At 35.8% G+C, this 18,567-nt stretch overlaps 1 protein-coding gene across 1 annotated transcript in view; it reads right to left on the bottom strand.

Moving 5' to 3' along the window:
* The window catches only part of SMC6 (structural maintenance of chromosomes 6), a gene marked incomplete at its 3' end in the record, with an annotated part of 19,622 nt that extends 3,053 nt beyond the window's left edge, over positions 1-16,569 (bottom strand). The window contains exons 1-17 of the mRNA XM_009582851.1: positions 16,426-16,569; positions 15,077-15,194; positions 14,178-14,283; positions 12,918-13,054; positions 12,321-12,382; positions 11,354-11,434; positions 9,701-9,802; positions 9,395-9,514; positions 9,192-9,290; positions 7,915-8,061; positions 7,433-7,521; positions 6,768-6,932; positions 5,805-5,983; positions 4,546-4,747; positions 4,294-4,408; positions 1,884-2,044; positions 48-183 (exon numbers count right to left, since the gene is read on the bottom strand). Coding sequence (XP_009581146.1) covers positions 48-183; positions 1,884-2,044; positions 4,294-4,408; positions 4,546-4,747; positions 5,805-5,983; positions 6,768-6,932; positions 7,433-7,521; positions 7,915-8,061; positions 9,192-9,290; positions 9,395-9,514; positions 9,701-9,802; positions 11,354-11,434; positions 12,321-12,382; positions 12,918-13,054; positions 14,178-14,283; positions 15,077-15,194; positions 16,426-16,569 — 2,163 coding nt within the window. The remainder of the gene's footprint in view (positions 1-47; positions 184-1,883; positions 2,045-4,293; positions 4,409-4,545; positions 4,748-5,804; positions 5,984-6,767; positions 6,933-7,432; positions 7,522-7,914; positions 8,062-9,191; positions 9,291-9,394; positions 9,515-9,700; positions 9,803-11,353; positions 11,435-12,320; positions 12,383-12,917; positions 13,055-14,177; positions 14,284-15,076; positions 15,195-16,425) is intronic.
* Positions 16,570-18,567: the final 1,998 nt, after the last annotated feature.

Genomic DNA, 18,567 nt, shown 5'->3' with positions numbered 1-18,567 from the left:
GGAAAGACTGACCAGTTTCTAAAAATTAACACTGTACCTATTTTTACCTGTAGTTCTTTCTGGTGTTGTCGATGACCACGAAGATGATCTTCATTCTGCCTAATCTCATTTTCAATGGAATATAAACGTTGCTGAGATGCTGTCAATTGTGACTTTTTGTTTTCAATTTCTTTCTCCAAGTGACTTTATAAACAAAGCGATATTGAGGTATTATATATTAAACAGGTATTATTTATTACACACACACAGAAATACACAAATAAAAACTAAATGCATGACAAGACAAAGGGTAAAAATGCACTCCCCTAAAAAAAAAAATCTTAAGTTTGTTATGTATTGGATGGTTTTAACGATCAATAAAGAAACACCAAAGCTCTACAGCAGAACTCAGTTAATAACCAGCAGATAGCTGCTTGATGGTCCTAGTTCAATGCCTAGTGGATAAACCATTCATGTAACCTCTGTTAGCAATTTTTGCAAACAGGCCAAATGTTTGAACTAAACAGTGGTGTTACTTCTAAAAATTCTACTGCATCTTGAGAGAAAACAAATACTTTGACTAGGACAAAACACTTCCAGTCAGAGAGAAAATACATTAACAGAAATGTGAAAACAATATCGTATATAGTCTCATACTTCTCCTTCTACAAAGGAAGTCATGTCCAGCGATTTCCATAATAATTCTTTCAGTTTGTGATAAAACTATTTGAAATGCAAAACAAAACGATTTTTTATTACTATTTAGAGATGGCAAAACTTTGATAGTGTCTTTCACCCCTGCAAAAGAAAGGGGAAGCTTTACTAATATTACAGTAAAAAAATAATCTTAATATAAGTGTTTAATCCAACTTTTTTTATAGATGCATGAAATGGACTGATTAAGTCTGCTCCCAGAATCAGTGTTTAATAAATTGCATACACTATTCCAGATAAATGTGTCATTGCTTTAGCCTAAGTTCTGAAGTCAAGGGAGAAAGGTGGGAAGACATTTTTCCTTTTTAACTGGCCTACATCATTCCCCCATAGCAATATTGGTAATGAAGTGCCTATAACACTTTGAAAGTTACGATAATCTTTGAGTGAAGTTCATTATATACTGACATGAGCAAAGTAGAGTTAACTGACATATTTAAAACTTTTGAGTTTACAGAAACAAATTTTTAACATTCAATTCAGTCTACACTATCAGCTATTAATACTAAAATTAAAATATTTACTTAATATGTCTGTAATATAATCTGAGCCTCAAAATAAAAGTATTCTGTTGTCACCAGTTTGCTTGGTGACAGTTCAAGTTTGTAAACTTTGAAATATGTTTGGCTTTTTAAACTACCATTTTGAAAGTAATGAGAAAAAAAACCCTAAAAAATAAAATGGGGGGGGACGTCAAGTATATCAGAGATACCTACCATGAGTGAAGTCAAAAGCCTTCGCAGATGAAAAACACAGATGCAAAGTTTTAAACCAGTAGGACTACATGTGCCAACATAACTTTGGTTTGAATAATCAGGCTTCCTTTGCAGTAAACTATAATACCACTGTTCAGGTATTAGATTTTTAAAGAAAAAGCTTTGACTCCATACTCTTTTTCAGCAAGCGTAAAATAAAAAGGAAGGTAGCTAGATTTCCTGGAGTATTCAGCCCAGCAAATCCCTACTTGCTGGTCAAGATTTACATGGCACAAGCTGAAAAATATCTAGGTACAACTCAGGTATCACGGAAAGGCATTGAAATAAAGAGGTTTTCCAGAATTCTCAGAAAGGAAGCATAAATCTCAGACAGAAAATGGAGAGACTGGAGAGTAGCGTACATGCAAATAGACAAATAGGCAATTCCACTATTCATGTCAACAAGTGCACTTTTTACAAATACAACATGCTAACCTTATTTCTGCTTCAACATCTCTGCTTAGGAACTTGGGTCTGAGGTAATCAGAAGAGTAATACCGTCTTTCAAATACTTGATCGCCTTCAGCAGTGAAAGCTTCTCTACAATTTTTTGGGGGCCGATTAAACTGCATTACTTCACGAGCTTTACGGCTACTCTGAAAAATACAATGGCCTTATCACACCAATAGAAAAGCAACCATAATTAAAGATATCAGTTTAAAACTTGTCTGGAAGTTCTCACCCAGAAGTAATTTCAATTCCTAATGAGAAATAAGAAATACAGTAATGAGAGGATGTGAAAAAAAAATCTGTAATGTCAAGAATCTGCTTTTCTTAGTTGAGTAAGACATTTATGTTCTCAAAAACCACCCACTTAGTTTAGCTGCCCATTTCTTTTACTCTGTTATAAATTTATCTGCCTTTTAAGTTCCGCAGTCTCATCAGTCCCTTATAATTTGCCACGGGGAAAAAAAAAAAAATCACTAACCAAAAGGTCACTATGCACAGGTATATTTAACTATCAAAAGTGGAATACACATACAGGAAACAATCTTCCAAAGAAAGCTGTGAAGTACATCAAACAATATTCAATTAAAGTTTGGGGAAACACACTAGAAAAAAAAAAAAAACAAACAAAACATTGCCAGTGCCAGACTAAGTGGTCACAAGTGCCTTGTCAGAGGCAATCATGTTATCCATTCAGAAGTATCATTTCTTCTGCACAGTACCCATTCAACTTCTTTCAGATTCAGCTGAAATTGTTCAGGTAGGGCTCAATGACAATAACGTTATGAAAATCAGTGGTTAGGCAAGGCAGAGGAAGGGAAGAAAAAAATTAGGATTCCTGCCACGAGAAAAGCTAGAAAGTTCAGCTGTTACATATCCTGTTCAGTAACAGCCACGCTTGCTAGACAGTCAGCTCTGCACTAGACAGAGCATAAACTGCCTCTTTTCCAGTAGGAATGTCAGAGGACAAATTGGGACACGTAGTCTTGGAGAAAAACAAAATCCACAAGTAGTAAGCATCATTAGTTCTGCTGCTTATAGAAAACCCTGCTTCCTTTAAATAAAAATATATACTTCTTATTTTTATCTTTGAACATTTTACCTGTTATCTTATCTGCAGGGGCTGGTACCTTCATTAGTAACAGAAAATCAAAAAATCAATTAAGGTCAGAAATCATACAATGGCAGAAAACAGTTCTTTAGCATGTTTTTATGGTGATCAAAGATTAGATTCCTATCAAAATAGTATGTAATCTTAATTCAACACCATTTGCTAGTCACCTCATTCAAATCCTACTTAATAACTGATTATTGATTTTTTTTTTATTTTACCAGACTCTATCCACAACCATGTTTCTTTGCACTCTCTCATCTCAAATGCTTTAACACTGCAGAGTCCAAGGGGGCTCTGGTTGTTGTGGTAGGTGAAAAATAAATTAGGCTGTGAATGCTAACAGGCAGCTGATAATTTCATGTAAGAGTAGGTGGTTGAATATCTGAAAGGGAACTTTCAAACTCTCAAGCACAGGCCTGCTACAGCCACAACTGGTACCTAGCTACCAGTTGCTAGGTACAACTGGCAGGGGACTGGTTGCAAATTTTGGTAACACCTGGACTATGCAAAACTGACACATACTGAACCCACCAATTAATAAAGAGACATGAGACAAAGACAGCAGTTAGGAGGCTGATCACATGCACATGGACTATTTAGACTGGAAAACTAGACTACTTAGAGGCCCAGAAAGGTGGTGGTGAACATCCCAGAAACAAACAGGTAAGATCCTGGAAGCACATGGGGAGAGATCTGTAGAGACAAATCCCAGGGAATGCCCAGGGACCTCGGCCAGTAACAGTCCAAACAGACATCTGTGAGCAGCTGCACAGCAGGAACCGGAAAGATTTTCTGCCTGACCTTCCCGACCAACAGTGATCTCCCTCGTGGGGACAGAAGTTCAGACCTATAAAGGTAGCGTTGTTGGGGGCAGGGAAACAAGTGTGTGGAAATAAGAGTAAAAGCTCTAACCTTGCTGATCCTTAAATAAATGGCAGTATCTAAATCCGCTATGGGTTGTCAGTTTACTCTGTGTTGCCCATGATAGAAAATAGTGAATTAGGATACTGACAGTTTATTGAATGCCAAGAGGGCCTTACTGGGAGCCCTCCAGTGGAAACGTATATGTGTGTGTACTGAACTGTAACACTGACAACTGATACAGTTGGGGTCTACTGAGCCATCAGGGTCCTCACCTCTCCTCAGAGGGGCAAAAAGGAAAATAAAATAATCTTTCTCTACCTCTTTTGTCCATTACAGACACTATCAGTGAAGGTATCGTATATGCTCCATACAAAGAGAAATGCTTTTCTTTAAAGACTAATAGGGAGCGTAGAGCCTTACTTTAATCAGCAGGATTGTTTCTATACCCCTCACATCAATCAAACAATTGGCAACCACTGCATGATCTATTTCCAATGCTGTGAGAACCGATGGGAATTCTGGATGATGAACTCCTCTGAAGAAAAGAAGAAAAACCACCATTCATAAAGCTTACATGAGATTCTTTAAAATAACAAATTAAAAATAGTTCTTTTCAACTAATAATAATTTGAACCATCAAGGCTAAGCAATAAAATTCAAAACGTAACTTACCTGTGTCTAACATCATAAACTTCATTCTGAAATTTATTTACAATTATTTGAGGTCTAAATCCATGTGGATAGTATTTTGACATCAGTAGCTGAAGAGTTCTTTCATCACTATGATTATCACAGCAAAATGCCTGAACTAGGCTCTTTAAACAAGATTCAACAGCCAAGGTCAGTTCAGCATCTTTCGGATGAATGAAAGCACCTAAATAACCATAAGAGACAAGGGCTTAGGAGCTGTGTTCCACAACAAAACATCCAGTAGTGCATTTTTACCACTCAAGGTTTTTGTTTTGTTGTGTAACGTGTTTTTTTTAAGAGTAAGAAAAGTTTATTTTAGACAAGAAAAAAAAAGAATTAAGAAGTTAACTAAAAGATAAAAACCAGACAAGCTACCCTGAGAACACAGGCATATAATTTCTCTTCCCATACAGACACCTATATATATTCGGAGACCTACATTTTCTTCCAAGATCTTTGACAGGTCACTACTAACCTCCATTAAGGTACTAATTTTATGGCAGCTCAGCAGGAGTATATCAAGGCAAAGATTGCTTACCAACAATTTAATGCTTTAAGGCTGAAGGCAGAGGAACAACTATGCTGCAAGTTAAACAAACATGAAGATTTCCATTATATCACCTGTATTCAGTAGTACATGTGTTTACATGTTCTTACCTTGCCGTAAATGCCAAGTACTTAAGTACTTGGCCTTTACACTTATATCCAGAATATGCTGAAGCCATTACTCCCATCACAAACTGAAAATGGCATTCACTGTCAGAGCTGGTCAAAAAATTAATGAAACCAAAACTTTCCAAGAAAACCTCAACTGTCCTGTCTGAGTTGCTCCATGCAAAACATCTCAAGTTTGACAAGCCCACAAGTCAGCCACTGGATATTTTGAACAAAATCTGTCCAAGAGCTGGACAGTGCTATCCATCAAGGAACAAGCAGCCAAAGCACAGTAGTCTGATGCTTAGAGGGTGTGGGGGAGTTGGAGGGGTGGATTGAAAGTTTACCATTGTAACTACATAAAATATCTTAAAAAAAAAACCAGCTAGAAAATGAGGAAAAACAGTTGATGTTAGCTAGTTCATGTGATAAAAAGGACAGAAGCAAAAGATAACCTACCAGGATAAAACCTTAGTCCAGGAAGTACAGAAGAAGGATATATCTGAAGCTCCCTAAAGAACAAAGAGTTTTTCTAAAAGATCGCTGGAAATATTCTAAAGGCTGTCTTTTTCAGCAGTCATTCTTACCTAAAGGTCCAACAGGTTTGTGTTTAAAGCGCCCTTGCTTATAGGCTGTTTCAACAGCTTCAAGAAATGCTGGTGTATGTTGTCCAAATCTTTTCAAGGTATTTGTTTTACTATCTTTCAGCTCTCTCAGCTGTTTCTGCTTGGCATCCAGTGCTTGTTTCACATCACAATCTTCTCTCCTAAGAGAACAGAATTTTTTTCAGTAGCAACAGCTTATGAAGCCTTAATTTGATTAAAATAATTATAAAGTCTCATTTTTCAAGTACTAATAGGACAGTGTATCAAGACCTCAATATTTCAATGTACAGCTAGCTACACACATGCAACAAAAAAGCAAGCAAGAAAATTACTACTTTGCAACAGTTTTACAAGACTTATTTCTAACAATTTATAATCCCCTACGGTAATCATTGTTGAAGTTCAGGTTTCCAAATCAAAGCCAAAGAGTGGGGTTTTTTTCTAGTTCGGGTATGGGCTAAATTTGAACCACTTGCTTCAAAGTCTCTATAAATTTGCCTTTAACTATAGATACAATAATTACCCCTAAGTGTATCTATTTCCTTATATCATGTTATATATCTTGTGACATCATATCAGGATGTAGTAGTGTATTAAACAACATGAAAAAATTTAAGTCATAGTCTGCCCATAGGATGATAAGAGAATAAGGGACAGATGGTGTGAGGAAGAAAGAAGGGCATTAAACTGACAGTACGGATTTATATCAGGCTTTAAATTAGTAATACCTTTCACCTTTAATGACAAAACAGTTTTCTTAATTTTCCAAAAGTTTTTAAATTAAGTCACATTGTGCCAAAGACAAAAGTTTAGCAAGTTCTAAGATAAACTAGGAAAAAAAACCAGAAACTGAAGCCTAAAACCTCAGGGAATGCAGGTACATGAGAAGGGACCTCTTATAACTTGAAACAAAGGAAAACAGTTACATTCAAAAGCATAACTTACCTAAGTCTAGCATGTTCTTCCTTACACTTATAAATAGCCTGCTGAAACTGATCCACCTGTTGACCAATCATCATTTCTTCATCATGGAATGCCTTTAACTGTTCCCTTAAGTGTGCAATTTTCCTTTGTCTTTCCAATTTTTCAGGCTCTGAAACCTGATTAGCACTAGAAAAGATCATACTTCAATATTTTAAAACCACACTGATGATTTATAAGTGACACAAACTTTGTTTTATTATGTGTATCATACAAAAAATTTATGCATCAGAAAGTTATATTTAAGATTCTGTGCATTTACAAGACCTACCAAGTGTAAATATATTTTTTTTTTTTTATTTGTAATCACACATAACTCTCCCAGTTACGTTCCTATTACATTTACTTTAAGGTATATTTGTTTTGCAACACCATGGAAGCTAGAAAACGTATATTATCACCAACAAAGAAGAAAAGCTTTTTTTCTGCACAGTCACCTCATCACCTTCTAGTCAAAATCTTGGTATGCAAAGAAGCAGGATCAGAAATATTTAAATATTTAACTGGACCCTGCCTAAATTTAAATAAATATTTTCTGTACTGCAGATTTTCTCACTAATCAGAAGAGCTCACTCCCTGCATACCTATACTTTAATAAACATACACTGTAATCACTATATCTGTATTACCTGCTTTTCAGTTCTTCAATTCGTTTATGTAGCTGTTCATCATCTTTTCCCAGACGTTTTAACTCAGTTTTGAAACGATTATAAAGTACCTATGAAGGAAATAGGATACAGTACTTTAATAAACAGAAGCAAAAAATAATTTCAAGAAGAACTACAGTTTTGAGAAAATGAACATTGAACTGCAACAAAACAGACAAACATAACTTGAATTTCAAGAACGTGAAAAAGAAGTAATAGCACAGTTAACTTGAATGATATTTCTTTTGACCTAAGCTTAACACTGCTTAACACCTGTGTAAAGATATAAACCCTATGGCCCGCGAACAGAAACTACTTGCATGTCCAGCAGGAAATTACACCTATTTTGAACTGCACTATCGATTCAGGGAGCCTAGACTCAGATGGAGAAGTACATATGGGTAGTACACGGACAAGATCAAAGCTTTAAATTGGTATGAACTTCTAAAGTTCTTTTTGCCTACCTCAGCTTCATTGACTGCTTTTCTTCTTGCCTGCACATCAGCCTTCAAAGAGATACACTGAGGATGCAGGGCTTGTGCTTCTTCATTTATTGTTATCAACTTGTCTTGTATTGCTTTGTACTTTTCTTCTGCTTCATTCACTTTTACCTTTGGTGCAAAAAGAGAATGATACACAAGTAGTAATGAAGCAAAATTTTCTTCAAAACATCTTAATGCTACAGAAGGTATCTCTTTCAAAAGAATCCATCTAACATGTCTCATTTGCTTTTTTTTTGTTAAAAAAAATAAACCAAGTCATTGCCACTATGGATATGCTAAGATGAAAATTAATAAAGGAAAATACTCAGGAAATCAACCGACTACCAAATCTGGGAAGTAAACAGCAACCTTCTTTTCTAACTCATGCTTTACTCAAACACAGGACTCTTACTGTAATAAGGCCGAGATTCATGATATGGAAAGAAGTGAAACCAGTATCTGGACAACGTTCCTTCAACATTACACAGACATGTTCAGCCATAAAGTAAAAACACCTCAAATGTAAAACAAACACATATTACTTTTTTTTTTTAAACATTAAAAAAAAAAATCAATGAAAAATGAGTGCCAATTCAGAAAGTTTGGTGAAGGAGTTTTAATAGACTGAAAAATTCAAAATAATGATGCCTATCTCTGCAAAAGATATATTTCATATGTGAATCTGAATGTTCGGCAAAATTATTCTTTCTGGCTACCTACAGAAGTCTTCAGTACCATGCAAAGAGTCTGTTAAATATCCAGATGTCTCCTGAAATCAGACACTGATCTTTTCTACAGGCAATGATACCCAAGGAAACCTACATGACAGATCTCTGAAAGATGCTCCAACATTACAGAAATAGGCACCAAGTAAGTACTCTCAACAATAAAACAGTTTAAATTACTGTTCGCTGGTATATGCAATGCTAGTCATCTCAAATTCCCAGTCAAAATAATATAACCCTTACCTGAAACAAAAGTATCAGCATGAAAACCACACCTCCCCCCTCACTAAACAACAGAAAACAACATGTCCTGATATTATTATCCAATGAAATATGGCATGCAAATGTTACTGTTAAGTTTTAGAAGGCTAAAAAGGTGTATAAATGGGAATGTTCTTAGCTGCTTGTGAAAAGCTAAGATGGCCAGTTTCAATAGCTTACAAGCTAAAGGACAATCATAGTTTAAGTATCATTTTTATTCTTGAGTCAAGGAGCCAAAACTAGAGTGACAGATGGTTTAAACCATATATGTACCTGGCATTCTTCTAGCTTCTGAACAAACTTCTCTGTATTTCCTTCTTCAGCTCTGATGCCTTCTTTGATTGGCTGTATTTCTTTTTCCATCTCGCCCACCTAAATAGTGGCATACATTAGCATATATCAGAATGTCTGCAGCAGATTGGGAATAATCTGAAGTACGTTTCATATGAGGAAACATATTTTAACAAGACATTTACCACTGCCCATGCCATTTTATGTTTCAAATCTTCAAGATGATTTCGCATCTCATTCACAAACCCAATGCTTTTGTAACGTTCCTTTTTCTCACAATAAAGCAGCTTAAGTTCTTCAAGACGCTTAAAAAAAAGAAAAAGAGAGGTTCAATCGTGAGTGCAAAAAGCTGTGATATAATATGAAATCTTGGAAAGATTTTTTTTTTTTAAATTTAATGTCACTGAGACCTAATCAAATCAAAACTATGCAGCTTAACTCCTATAGTTATTCCAGTGCTCAGATCTGTACTAATAATTACTTTTACATACCTGTACTCCTTGTTCTATCTGAATACAAGTATTTTCTTTCGTTTTCATAATAGATGAATAATCTTCTTTCATTTGTTCCAGCTGAGTTGCCTTCATAAAAAACTAAAAAGAAATAAAAAGATGCAGATGTCAGATTCAACAGCTTATCTAAGTGAACTTTAAATAATTACCATACAAAGACCACTCATCCCAACGTCTATGCATGCTGAATGATACCCAAAGTAAAATAACTGGTGGGGTATTTTTGAATAATGAACTAACTCAGTAGTGTCCTAAATTTTTTTTAAATTTCTCAATGTCTTCAGAGAAAAGAAACTTCAAAAAATTTCTTTTTGCAAGTGGATGACTGCTACAATCAGATAGTGTACTGGGTCTGGCTGGGATGGAATTAAGTTTCTTCATAGCAACTATTATGGTGCTGTGTTTTAGATGTGTGACCAAAACAATGCTGATAACACACTAATGTTTTAGTTGTTGCTGAACAGTGTTGGTATAGCACTAAGGCCGCCTCTGTTTCTCACTCTGCCCTCCCAGTGAATAGACTGGCGGGGTGTGCAAGAGGTTGGGAGGGGATACAACCAGGTAGATGACCCCAACTAACCAAAGAGATATTCCACCCCAAAAAACGTCATTGTTGTGGTTTAACCCCAGCTGGCAACTAAGCCCCACACAGCCGCTCGCTCACTCCCCCCCATAGTGGGATTTTTTTTTCGGAAGAGTAAAAGGGAGAAAACTCATAGGTTGAGACAAAGACAATTTAATAGGGAAAGCAAAAGCCATGCACGCAAGCAAAGCAAAATAAGGAATTCATTCCCTACTTCCCATATGCAGGCAGGTGTTCAGCCACCTCCAGGAAAGCAGCGCTCCATCACGCGTAACGGTGACTTGGGAAGACAAACGCCATCACTCTGAACGTCCCCCCCTTCCTTCTTCTTCCCCCAGCTTTATATGCTGAGCATGACGTCATATGGTATGGAATATCCCGTTGGTCAGTTGGGGTCAGCTGTCCCTGCTGTGTCCCCTCCCAGCTTCTTGTGCACCCCCAGTCTACTTGCTGGTGGGGTGAGGAGCAGCAAAGGCCTTGACTCTGTGTAAGCACTGCTCAGCAGTAACGAAAACATCCCTGTGTAATCAACACTGTTTCCAGCACAAATCCAAAACATAGCCCCTTACTAGCTACTGTGAAGAAAATTAACTCTATCCCAGTAAAAACCAGCACAGCCATCCTCAGCAATAAAAAGGGAGAGGAGAGAATTTGGGGGAGGGGGAGGTAGCCATCTTTTGCTCAGGAACTGGTTGGGCATCGGTCTACCTATGGGAGATGGCGAGCAATTGCCTTTGCATCCCTTGTTTTGTTTTGCTTGCTTTCTCTCTTCTTCCAGCTTTTCCTTTCTTTTTTAAACAATTTTTATCTCAACCCACAATTTTTTTTGCTTTTACTCTTCCTTTCCCCTTTCCCCATCCCAAGCAGGGTGTAGCAGGGAAGGGAAGTAAGCAAGTGGCTGTGTGGTGCTTAGCTGCTTACCTGAGTTAACCCACAACAGGTCATTACAATTAAGAATTCTGATTTTTTTTTTTCCTCCAAATGCCACCTCTAAAAATTTGAAATCAGTATTTTAATGTTTAATCAAAATGTTAAATAATTTTTCTTACCTTATACTTGTCACCTTCATTCTTAGACTGTAAGAAGTGCTTACTCATCTCTTGGGTTAAAATAGACACAGGATTATCTACCTGTAACAATAAATTACTTTCTTTTTATTTTAAGTTAAAAAGTTCTCATGTAACTGCATATCCATGAAACTGAGCAAACCACCTCCCTGTTCCACGCCCCACAATTCAGTAATAAACTGAGAGAAGCAGATCCAGAAATTAAGATTTCTACTACCCTCACCTCTTTTTTTTTTTTTAAACAAAACAAAAAAAACCCACAACAACAAACAAAAAATTTAAAAAATCCAACTCCATCAAGTACAAATTAGAACTGCAACAAGGACAACTAAGGAACTGTTTCCAGGAGGATAACTGACTTTAGAAAGACAGTGCCTGTTTTTTCCATTTATTTAACAAGATCAGCATTACGAATTTTGTCCAATGCTGTTTAATTTCTCATTATTTAATTGATTGAAGTATTGCATTTAATGCAATGAATTGCCTCATATCTTCTCACTGAAGTTTCCACAAAATAAAATCAATGGATACTAACAGAAATTTATATTATTTGAAAGGCTGAATATGTTGAATATTTTAAACTTCACGTGCAGTACCTGATCTTTCCTAAGCACACTCAAATTTCAGGAAAAACTGAAATAATGAGCAGAAAAAAAGCGCTCCAGGTATGAAAGAAACCTACATATGCTAAGACTTTCATTAACAGGATACATGACCCATGGCTCACAGATCATACCAAATACTTATCTGTCTGGGACAGAATCTCATTCTGCATTGTATGAGGTATAAATTTCAATTTTCTTTTGCCATTGCATTAGATCTTGAAAGAACACGGAAGAGGTGAACCTCTCTCATTTAACGAAATGGAATATTGCTTTTTAATTGAAGAATTATAACATCACATGCTGATGTCTTAAATTGCACAGAATTTAAACACTATAACAATTACCTGTATGTTAAAGTGATCCAGTATTCCTATGAGTTCCTCTTTCTTTGAAGAAATTAAGGTCCCTAATGGTAAAAAAAAGAAAGAAAAAAATACCAATAGGTCCAAAGCAAAGAGACATAAAATGCCTTAGCCTTTTGTTCAATCTAGTGGTTCTTAGTAAATATAAAAACTGAGATTAGTATTTTTGTAACGCAGATTTAGTCCTAAATGAGAAACACTGTTTTTTGCGTTTTTTAATCTTTCCAACATATTTGCATTTCTACACAAAGTCCCTCCTTGCCTCATAAACTCTGACAGAATTTAGGTAAATCAGCAAATTCAACAAAAACTCAAAAAGACTAAAAACTATGTTCAGCCTCATCACACAGCCTCATAAAGACAAATACTGTATGACCTCACATCACGCAGAACCTGACACAACGGCTTTTGACATGCTAAAATATTCTTAGTCTAAGGTAAACACAAAAAAATGGACATCATCATCCTTGAACGATGAATGAACTAACACCAAGGCATTTTACTAACATCAAGGCATTTAAAGCAATGAAAACATTTAAAGAGTTTCTAAGACTGAGAACAAAACAAATTACCACCAACCAGATTTGCTTTTCAGTCTATAACTTCTGCTTCCATCCAGATTAATGTGCTGATTCACAATAATAGAGGCACCATACACTTCTGGCTTAAATGCATCTCGACCTTGGTTTCGCAATGTTATGGAAATATCTGCAGAACTAAAAAAATACAAATAATAAAAAAGACAACTGAAATTAGTTCAAAATCTTAAAAAAAAAATCACAACATTCTAATTTTCCACAAAAATTGTCAGGTCTTGTACAGGTCACGACTGGAAGTCACTCATAGTGCCAAACGGAACAACATATATTTCTGTGGTTTGAGCCAAAACAGCCTCGGAGACACACAGCCAGAAAGACTGCCATACATGGACCTGTTTGCACCTTCTATGCTTCAGATAAATCATGAGCCAAAAGCAAGTAGTTGTGAGAGCAGATTTCCCCCACCTTCCTTCCCATCTGAGTGTCCCATCTTTAGGTTGCAGAATCAAGTTGCTTTTTTGTTCTCCCGTCCCCAAACTGACTTCTGTAGAAAACAATTGCTTAGCTTCTACAGCCATCCCTAACCAAAGTAATCTATATTCAGTTCTGAATTCAGATTTTCTATTTCTCAAGTGAATGCTGAAACATTAAGTTATTATACATAAGGCAGGTACTGCCAACAATTTTACTCCAAGCACCTCTGAAAGGAAAAGCCTGGGGCTCTGAGTTACAGCTTTATGTAAATGTAAACTTTTAAACCTCCTCTCCTATCTTTGTATTGATTCCCCTAAACGTGTTATCCCCACTCTTATAGCAGACATGAATCCACTTCCTGCATGTTTAATAATCCACCTATATGTCAAGGTCTTTATATTGTATATTCATTCATTCAGTCAGAGAGACAGAAAAATAATGAATCTCACTGGTCGCAGGACAATGATAACTGGTTTCCTATGAATTTTTTCTAATGAACTCAATTCTTCTGTAGGATATTCAAGTATATCATGGAAGTAATACACAAGAACTGGGCAATATGTAGACACATCATTATGTTAGCTAGTTCAGAGATAATGGTATACTACTAGTAAGTTACTGGTAAAATTTCTAATGTGGTTTTTGTTTGTAGTTTGGGGTTTTTTTGTTTAAATATGGTCTCTTCAGTCTTATGCTTTTTATACAAATCTGGTAGATCCAATAAGAGAACAGAGAAAACGAAGGTGAACAGAAAACTGATCAGCTAACTTGAATCACAATCACTAAAGAGCATGTTCAACCTTAAAACTAAAATAGTTTTACTTACGTCTCTCCATCTCGTACAAACATTTTTAACGAGGAACCTCTATTAGTTGCAGTGGCTTTTCCACCAAGTCCAACAATAAGAGCAGTTAATACAGAACTTTTTCCACCTATAATAGAAGCATTGAACTTTTTTTAAACAGAAGTTCTTATAACTCTTTATCCCGTTCACCCATATTACAGATTTTTGTTTGACTGCTTATATATTCATGCACCTAAAGTCCAAATTCTGTCTTTATTGAACAGACATACAAAATAGCGATAACTCTAGAAAAACATCTGCCACTTCCCAAGGTTCTCCCTAAAAAAAAAAAAAACCCCAAACATGCTGAGCCAAACTTCTGTTACTTCTATTCAGCAATTTGCATTCAACAAGATGTCCTGTCTCAGGAGGGAAGAATCTCCTCTTCCTTACAAGCATACAGAAAACATGTATACAGCAAAAGAAATCAAACACCCATTATCATTTATATAACTATCTGAAAGGTTTTAAGCTCTCTTTCAAAATTTACGTTTAATCTTTGAAATTCTCTTTCCAAAAGAAGTGAACTTGCATAAATAAGTATCATTTCCTTCTCCCATAATATTTTCTGCATGACATATACTTGGACAATTACTGTGCATTTAATAATAAGTACATTTAGTTTAAATATAAATTTATGTATGATTTAGCTATGAAAAGTTTTATATTCACATTATCTTTTGCAAATCTCCGAATTTAAGACCTAACCTTTTCACCAGCCTTGAACTACTGGGATAGGCCTGTGTGGCTCCCAAGTCCAAAACTGATTTTGCCTCCAATCCTAAAAGATGGCTAGCAATTCTTTTTCAAATAAAAATTACATATTCTAAATTATTAACAAAAGTGTTCTTTGACAAAGAAATGATGCAAGTAATACTTACTTCCATTGTTTCCAACAACAAAATTGAGATTTGATCCAAACTGAAAAGGCCCCAACATCGAATGGCACATGAAGTTCTTCAGCTGGATACTTTCAATTATCCCAACTTCCCCTACACTCTAAAGAATTAAGACTGCTGTTATGTATGCATTTTAATGAGATACAGTTTATCTATTTTAAATATAATGAGAATTCAGAAAACAGTATGATATAAAACATCGATAGTTACAAACTACAAGAAAATCAGAAGAGTTTCATGACACTATGAAAAGTTGCTTGCTACAGACCAGTTACGTAATAAAGTAAGAGGAAAACAGTTACCAAAGCTGATCACTCACCCATAGTAACCTTCAGTTCTCCCCATAACTGACTTATAATTAACACAATATAAAAGATTAAGATCATCGATTCTATACAGTTGTCAGAGCAGTAATAAAGACCATCACAGAAAGACTTTTGTTACTTGAATAATACCATTTGTGAGAATTCTTAGCACAGCTTAGAAGGAGGGAAATTAAATTTGACCAGGAAGGAGGAAATAAAACTAGAAATGGGACAGCCCACTCACTGTTCAACTGCTGAAGTATTGTTTTGACAAGAAACTTTAGTTTTATCACTAGTGCTTCAGAAAAGCAATGTTTTCTAAGAAAGCAAAGGCCTCAGGAAAAATAAACAAGTCAATGACACAGAACAGCTGCTGTTCAAAAAAAATGCAGTGAGGAATAATGCTTCTGTGTACCAAAAATCAACCACGGTATCTCATAATACACAAGACACTATCTGCGATCTCAGAAATTGTTTTTTAAAAATCTTCCATCAAATCAGAATTCAGCTATTACAGAAAAGCAGAAAAAAAATGGTATTCCTGTTTTCAAGTTTCATTTCCATCAAAATATACATTTCAAACACTAGATTTTTTTAGTCATTTGAAAGTGTCAGCTGTGCAAAACAAACAAGTATTTGGTGCTTCTTTTAGTAAATAATTTGTTTTCTAAATATTTTCTCTGCTTTTACTACAACCATAAACCAAATATACCATACTTCTATCAAACAAAACCTGTTTCCTTTATTTGGTTATTTGACAACTTCAGTAGTATTCATTCTATAAAACCAGAATACTGTTATTTTATGATCAACTGTTACAAGTAACTACATGACCCAAAAGACATAAGGTAAGAACCAACTCATGCAGAAATCCTCATCACAGACATTACCTCTAGTTTCTTTTATATTGGTTCCACTGAAGCCTACATGCAAGACATTTATTTCAATGTCAACCAAAAGCACAGAACTTTTTTATATCAACTTTTTCTTACATCCCCCCTGCCCCCAACTTTTTAAGCAACTTACCGACAGCAAAGAGAAATTACTATCAGCTGATGACTGTGAATTTTCTTCTTCATTAGACTCATCGCTGTGTTCATCTGTGTATTCTTGTCTCTGTCTTTTGTGGGATCCAGGCTTCGAAATACTTTCTTCCTTTCTCTTACCCATGAGTACTGAAAAATGAAAGCAATGAAAGATTGTAGGTTTCAGTCTTCTAGATGAAAACATACCTACAGATGATAGCACAGACACATCAATTTATTTACTTTTGTAAAAGAAATAGTAAGATCATAGCAAACATTGCAACAAACAAATAATCTTGCAGAACTGAAATCTCAGTGAATTTAAGCCTAAGCTTATTACGAAGAAGTCGTATTAGAACAAAAGAAAGACAACTTCACTATTCTAATCAAGCTGAATTTATTTGTTGATTAACAACAAAATCAACCTTGATTCTGTTTTTCTTAGTACATTAGACATTGGGATATTTGCTAGAATTGTTTTTGGTTAGTGATGGAGTTGAAGATGAAGTTGTAAAATGTACATAACTGTCATAGTATGATCAGCAGCATCAATGCAGGTTTGATTAGTGAGCTGCGCAGCCAAAAAGAGAAAGTATTAATTATATGTTGTTGACAAATGCCTAGAATAGTAATATGCAGAACACATAAAAGTACAATAAAGGAAAATTTAGAGTCATAGCACTGTTCCTGTGCTGTTTCTTGCATGCAGCCACCCTGCTTTTGTAAGGCAGCGTAATGTGACCACAGTAAACAAAATGCTGTTATTTTACTAATGAAGGATAACAATTCTCTAATATAGAGAACATATGTATATATTTCCTCTACGAATGACTAAATAATGCACAGACTTCCCGCACTAATGACTGGTCAGAAATGAATCTTGCAAAAGTAACAAGATCTACTAAAGTCACATAAAACTGAAGGAGCAGGCATCAAGATTAGTCAAAATCTCACATTTTCTGTAACTGTACCCTTAGGGCATGGTTTTTATTCCCTCAAAAGTACATATTACATTCTTCACACCTAGAGTCCCAAAGCACTACACAAAACATGGGAGTTCACATACTTTTGCCCAAGGTAGAAGCAAGTCCTGTTTATACAAAGGCAATGCACAATATTTTTATTTGCCAGTAGTTCAGTCACTTCCTGGTAAGTGTCCAAAACAGGCTAAAACTGACATCAGCTGCATAGTTTTCTGATGTAAAAAAATTTCTGAAATGGAGTATGTTCTCATACTCAGACAACTTTGTTTACTAGAATTTAACCTAGAGCTCCCTTCTAGGAAAGATGGCAACCAACTTAAATGCATCTCACCAGTTCGAGCAAAATTCAGAGGCATTAAATATAATTAATATCCACTGCTGTACAAAAATCACTGCATGACACGTGGCCTAAGAGTAGGCTGAGTTTATTTACAAAAATAAATAAATAGTAATAATTTTTTTTTAAAAAATGCCATGGGGTGCAGGAAAGGAAAGAATGACCAGCATTAGAGACATTGTATGTCCAAAGTTGATACCATGTGTCATGGTTTGAGACCAAATTGACTGTGTGGAGACTAAACACACTGGGGGCTTGGATACCAGAACGCTTCTAGTCACAGATACATTTAACGATAACGAGTGACCACTTTTTGTCCCACAGGACAGAAGGGACAATCCAGGAGAGAATGTAGCAGGTCAGAATAACAGTTCCTAGCAAGATCTCCTGTGTGCTGCAGGGGAGATGACACAGTCCATGAGAAAGCTGGGTGGATCAGCACAGCGGTTCCAGCGGTGCAATGCACAGCCTCAGGGCCCCATGGGGCCCCCTCGTTAAGGCCCTCGGGCCCTCCCAGAGCTTCTCTGTGGGTCTTGCTCCACATTCTCTCTTTAAATGTTTTAAGATTAATAACTTGAAGAATCTAGACAGAAATCAATGAAATCAAGACTATTAAATTACAACTTTAGTCATAAGAACTAGCACTGCAACGGAGAGGAGCAGTCTTTCCTCCCTCTGCCTCTTCTGTTTCTGTCTCATCCCCCTGAGTTCAAGCAGCTCTTTACACAGCAGAATAATAAACTGTCTCAAGGCACTGATTCTACTGAAATTAATGCAGGAAAAAGCTTTTTTCTTCTTAAATGAGATAAGTTCCCCAACCATT

This window comes from Fulmarus glacialis, unplaced genomic scaffold (assembly GCF_000690835.1).
Source record: "Fulmarus glacialis isolate BGI_N327 unplaced genomic scaffold, ASM69083v1 scaffold18878, whole genome shotgun sequence".
NCBI classification, from domain to species: Eukaryota; Metazoa; Chordata; class Aves; order Procellariiformes; family Procellariidae; genus Fulmarus; species Fulmarus glacialis.
The sequence above is the reverse complement of the archived record's forward strand: the minus strand, read 5'-3'. Positions and strand labels throughout refer to the sequence as shown.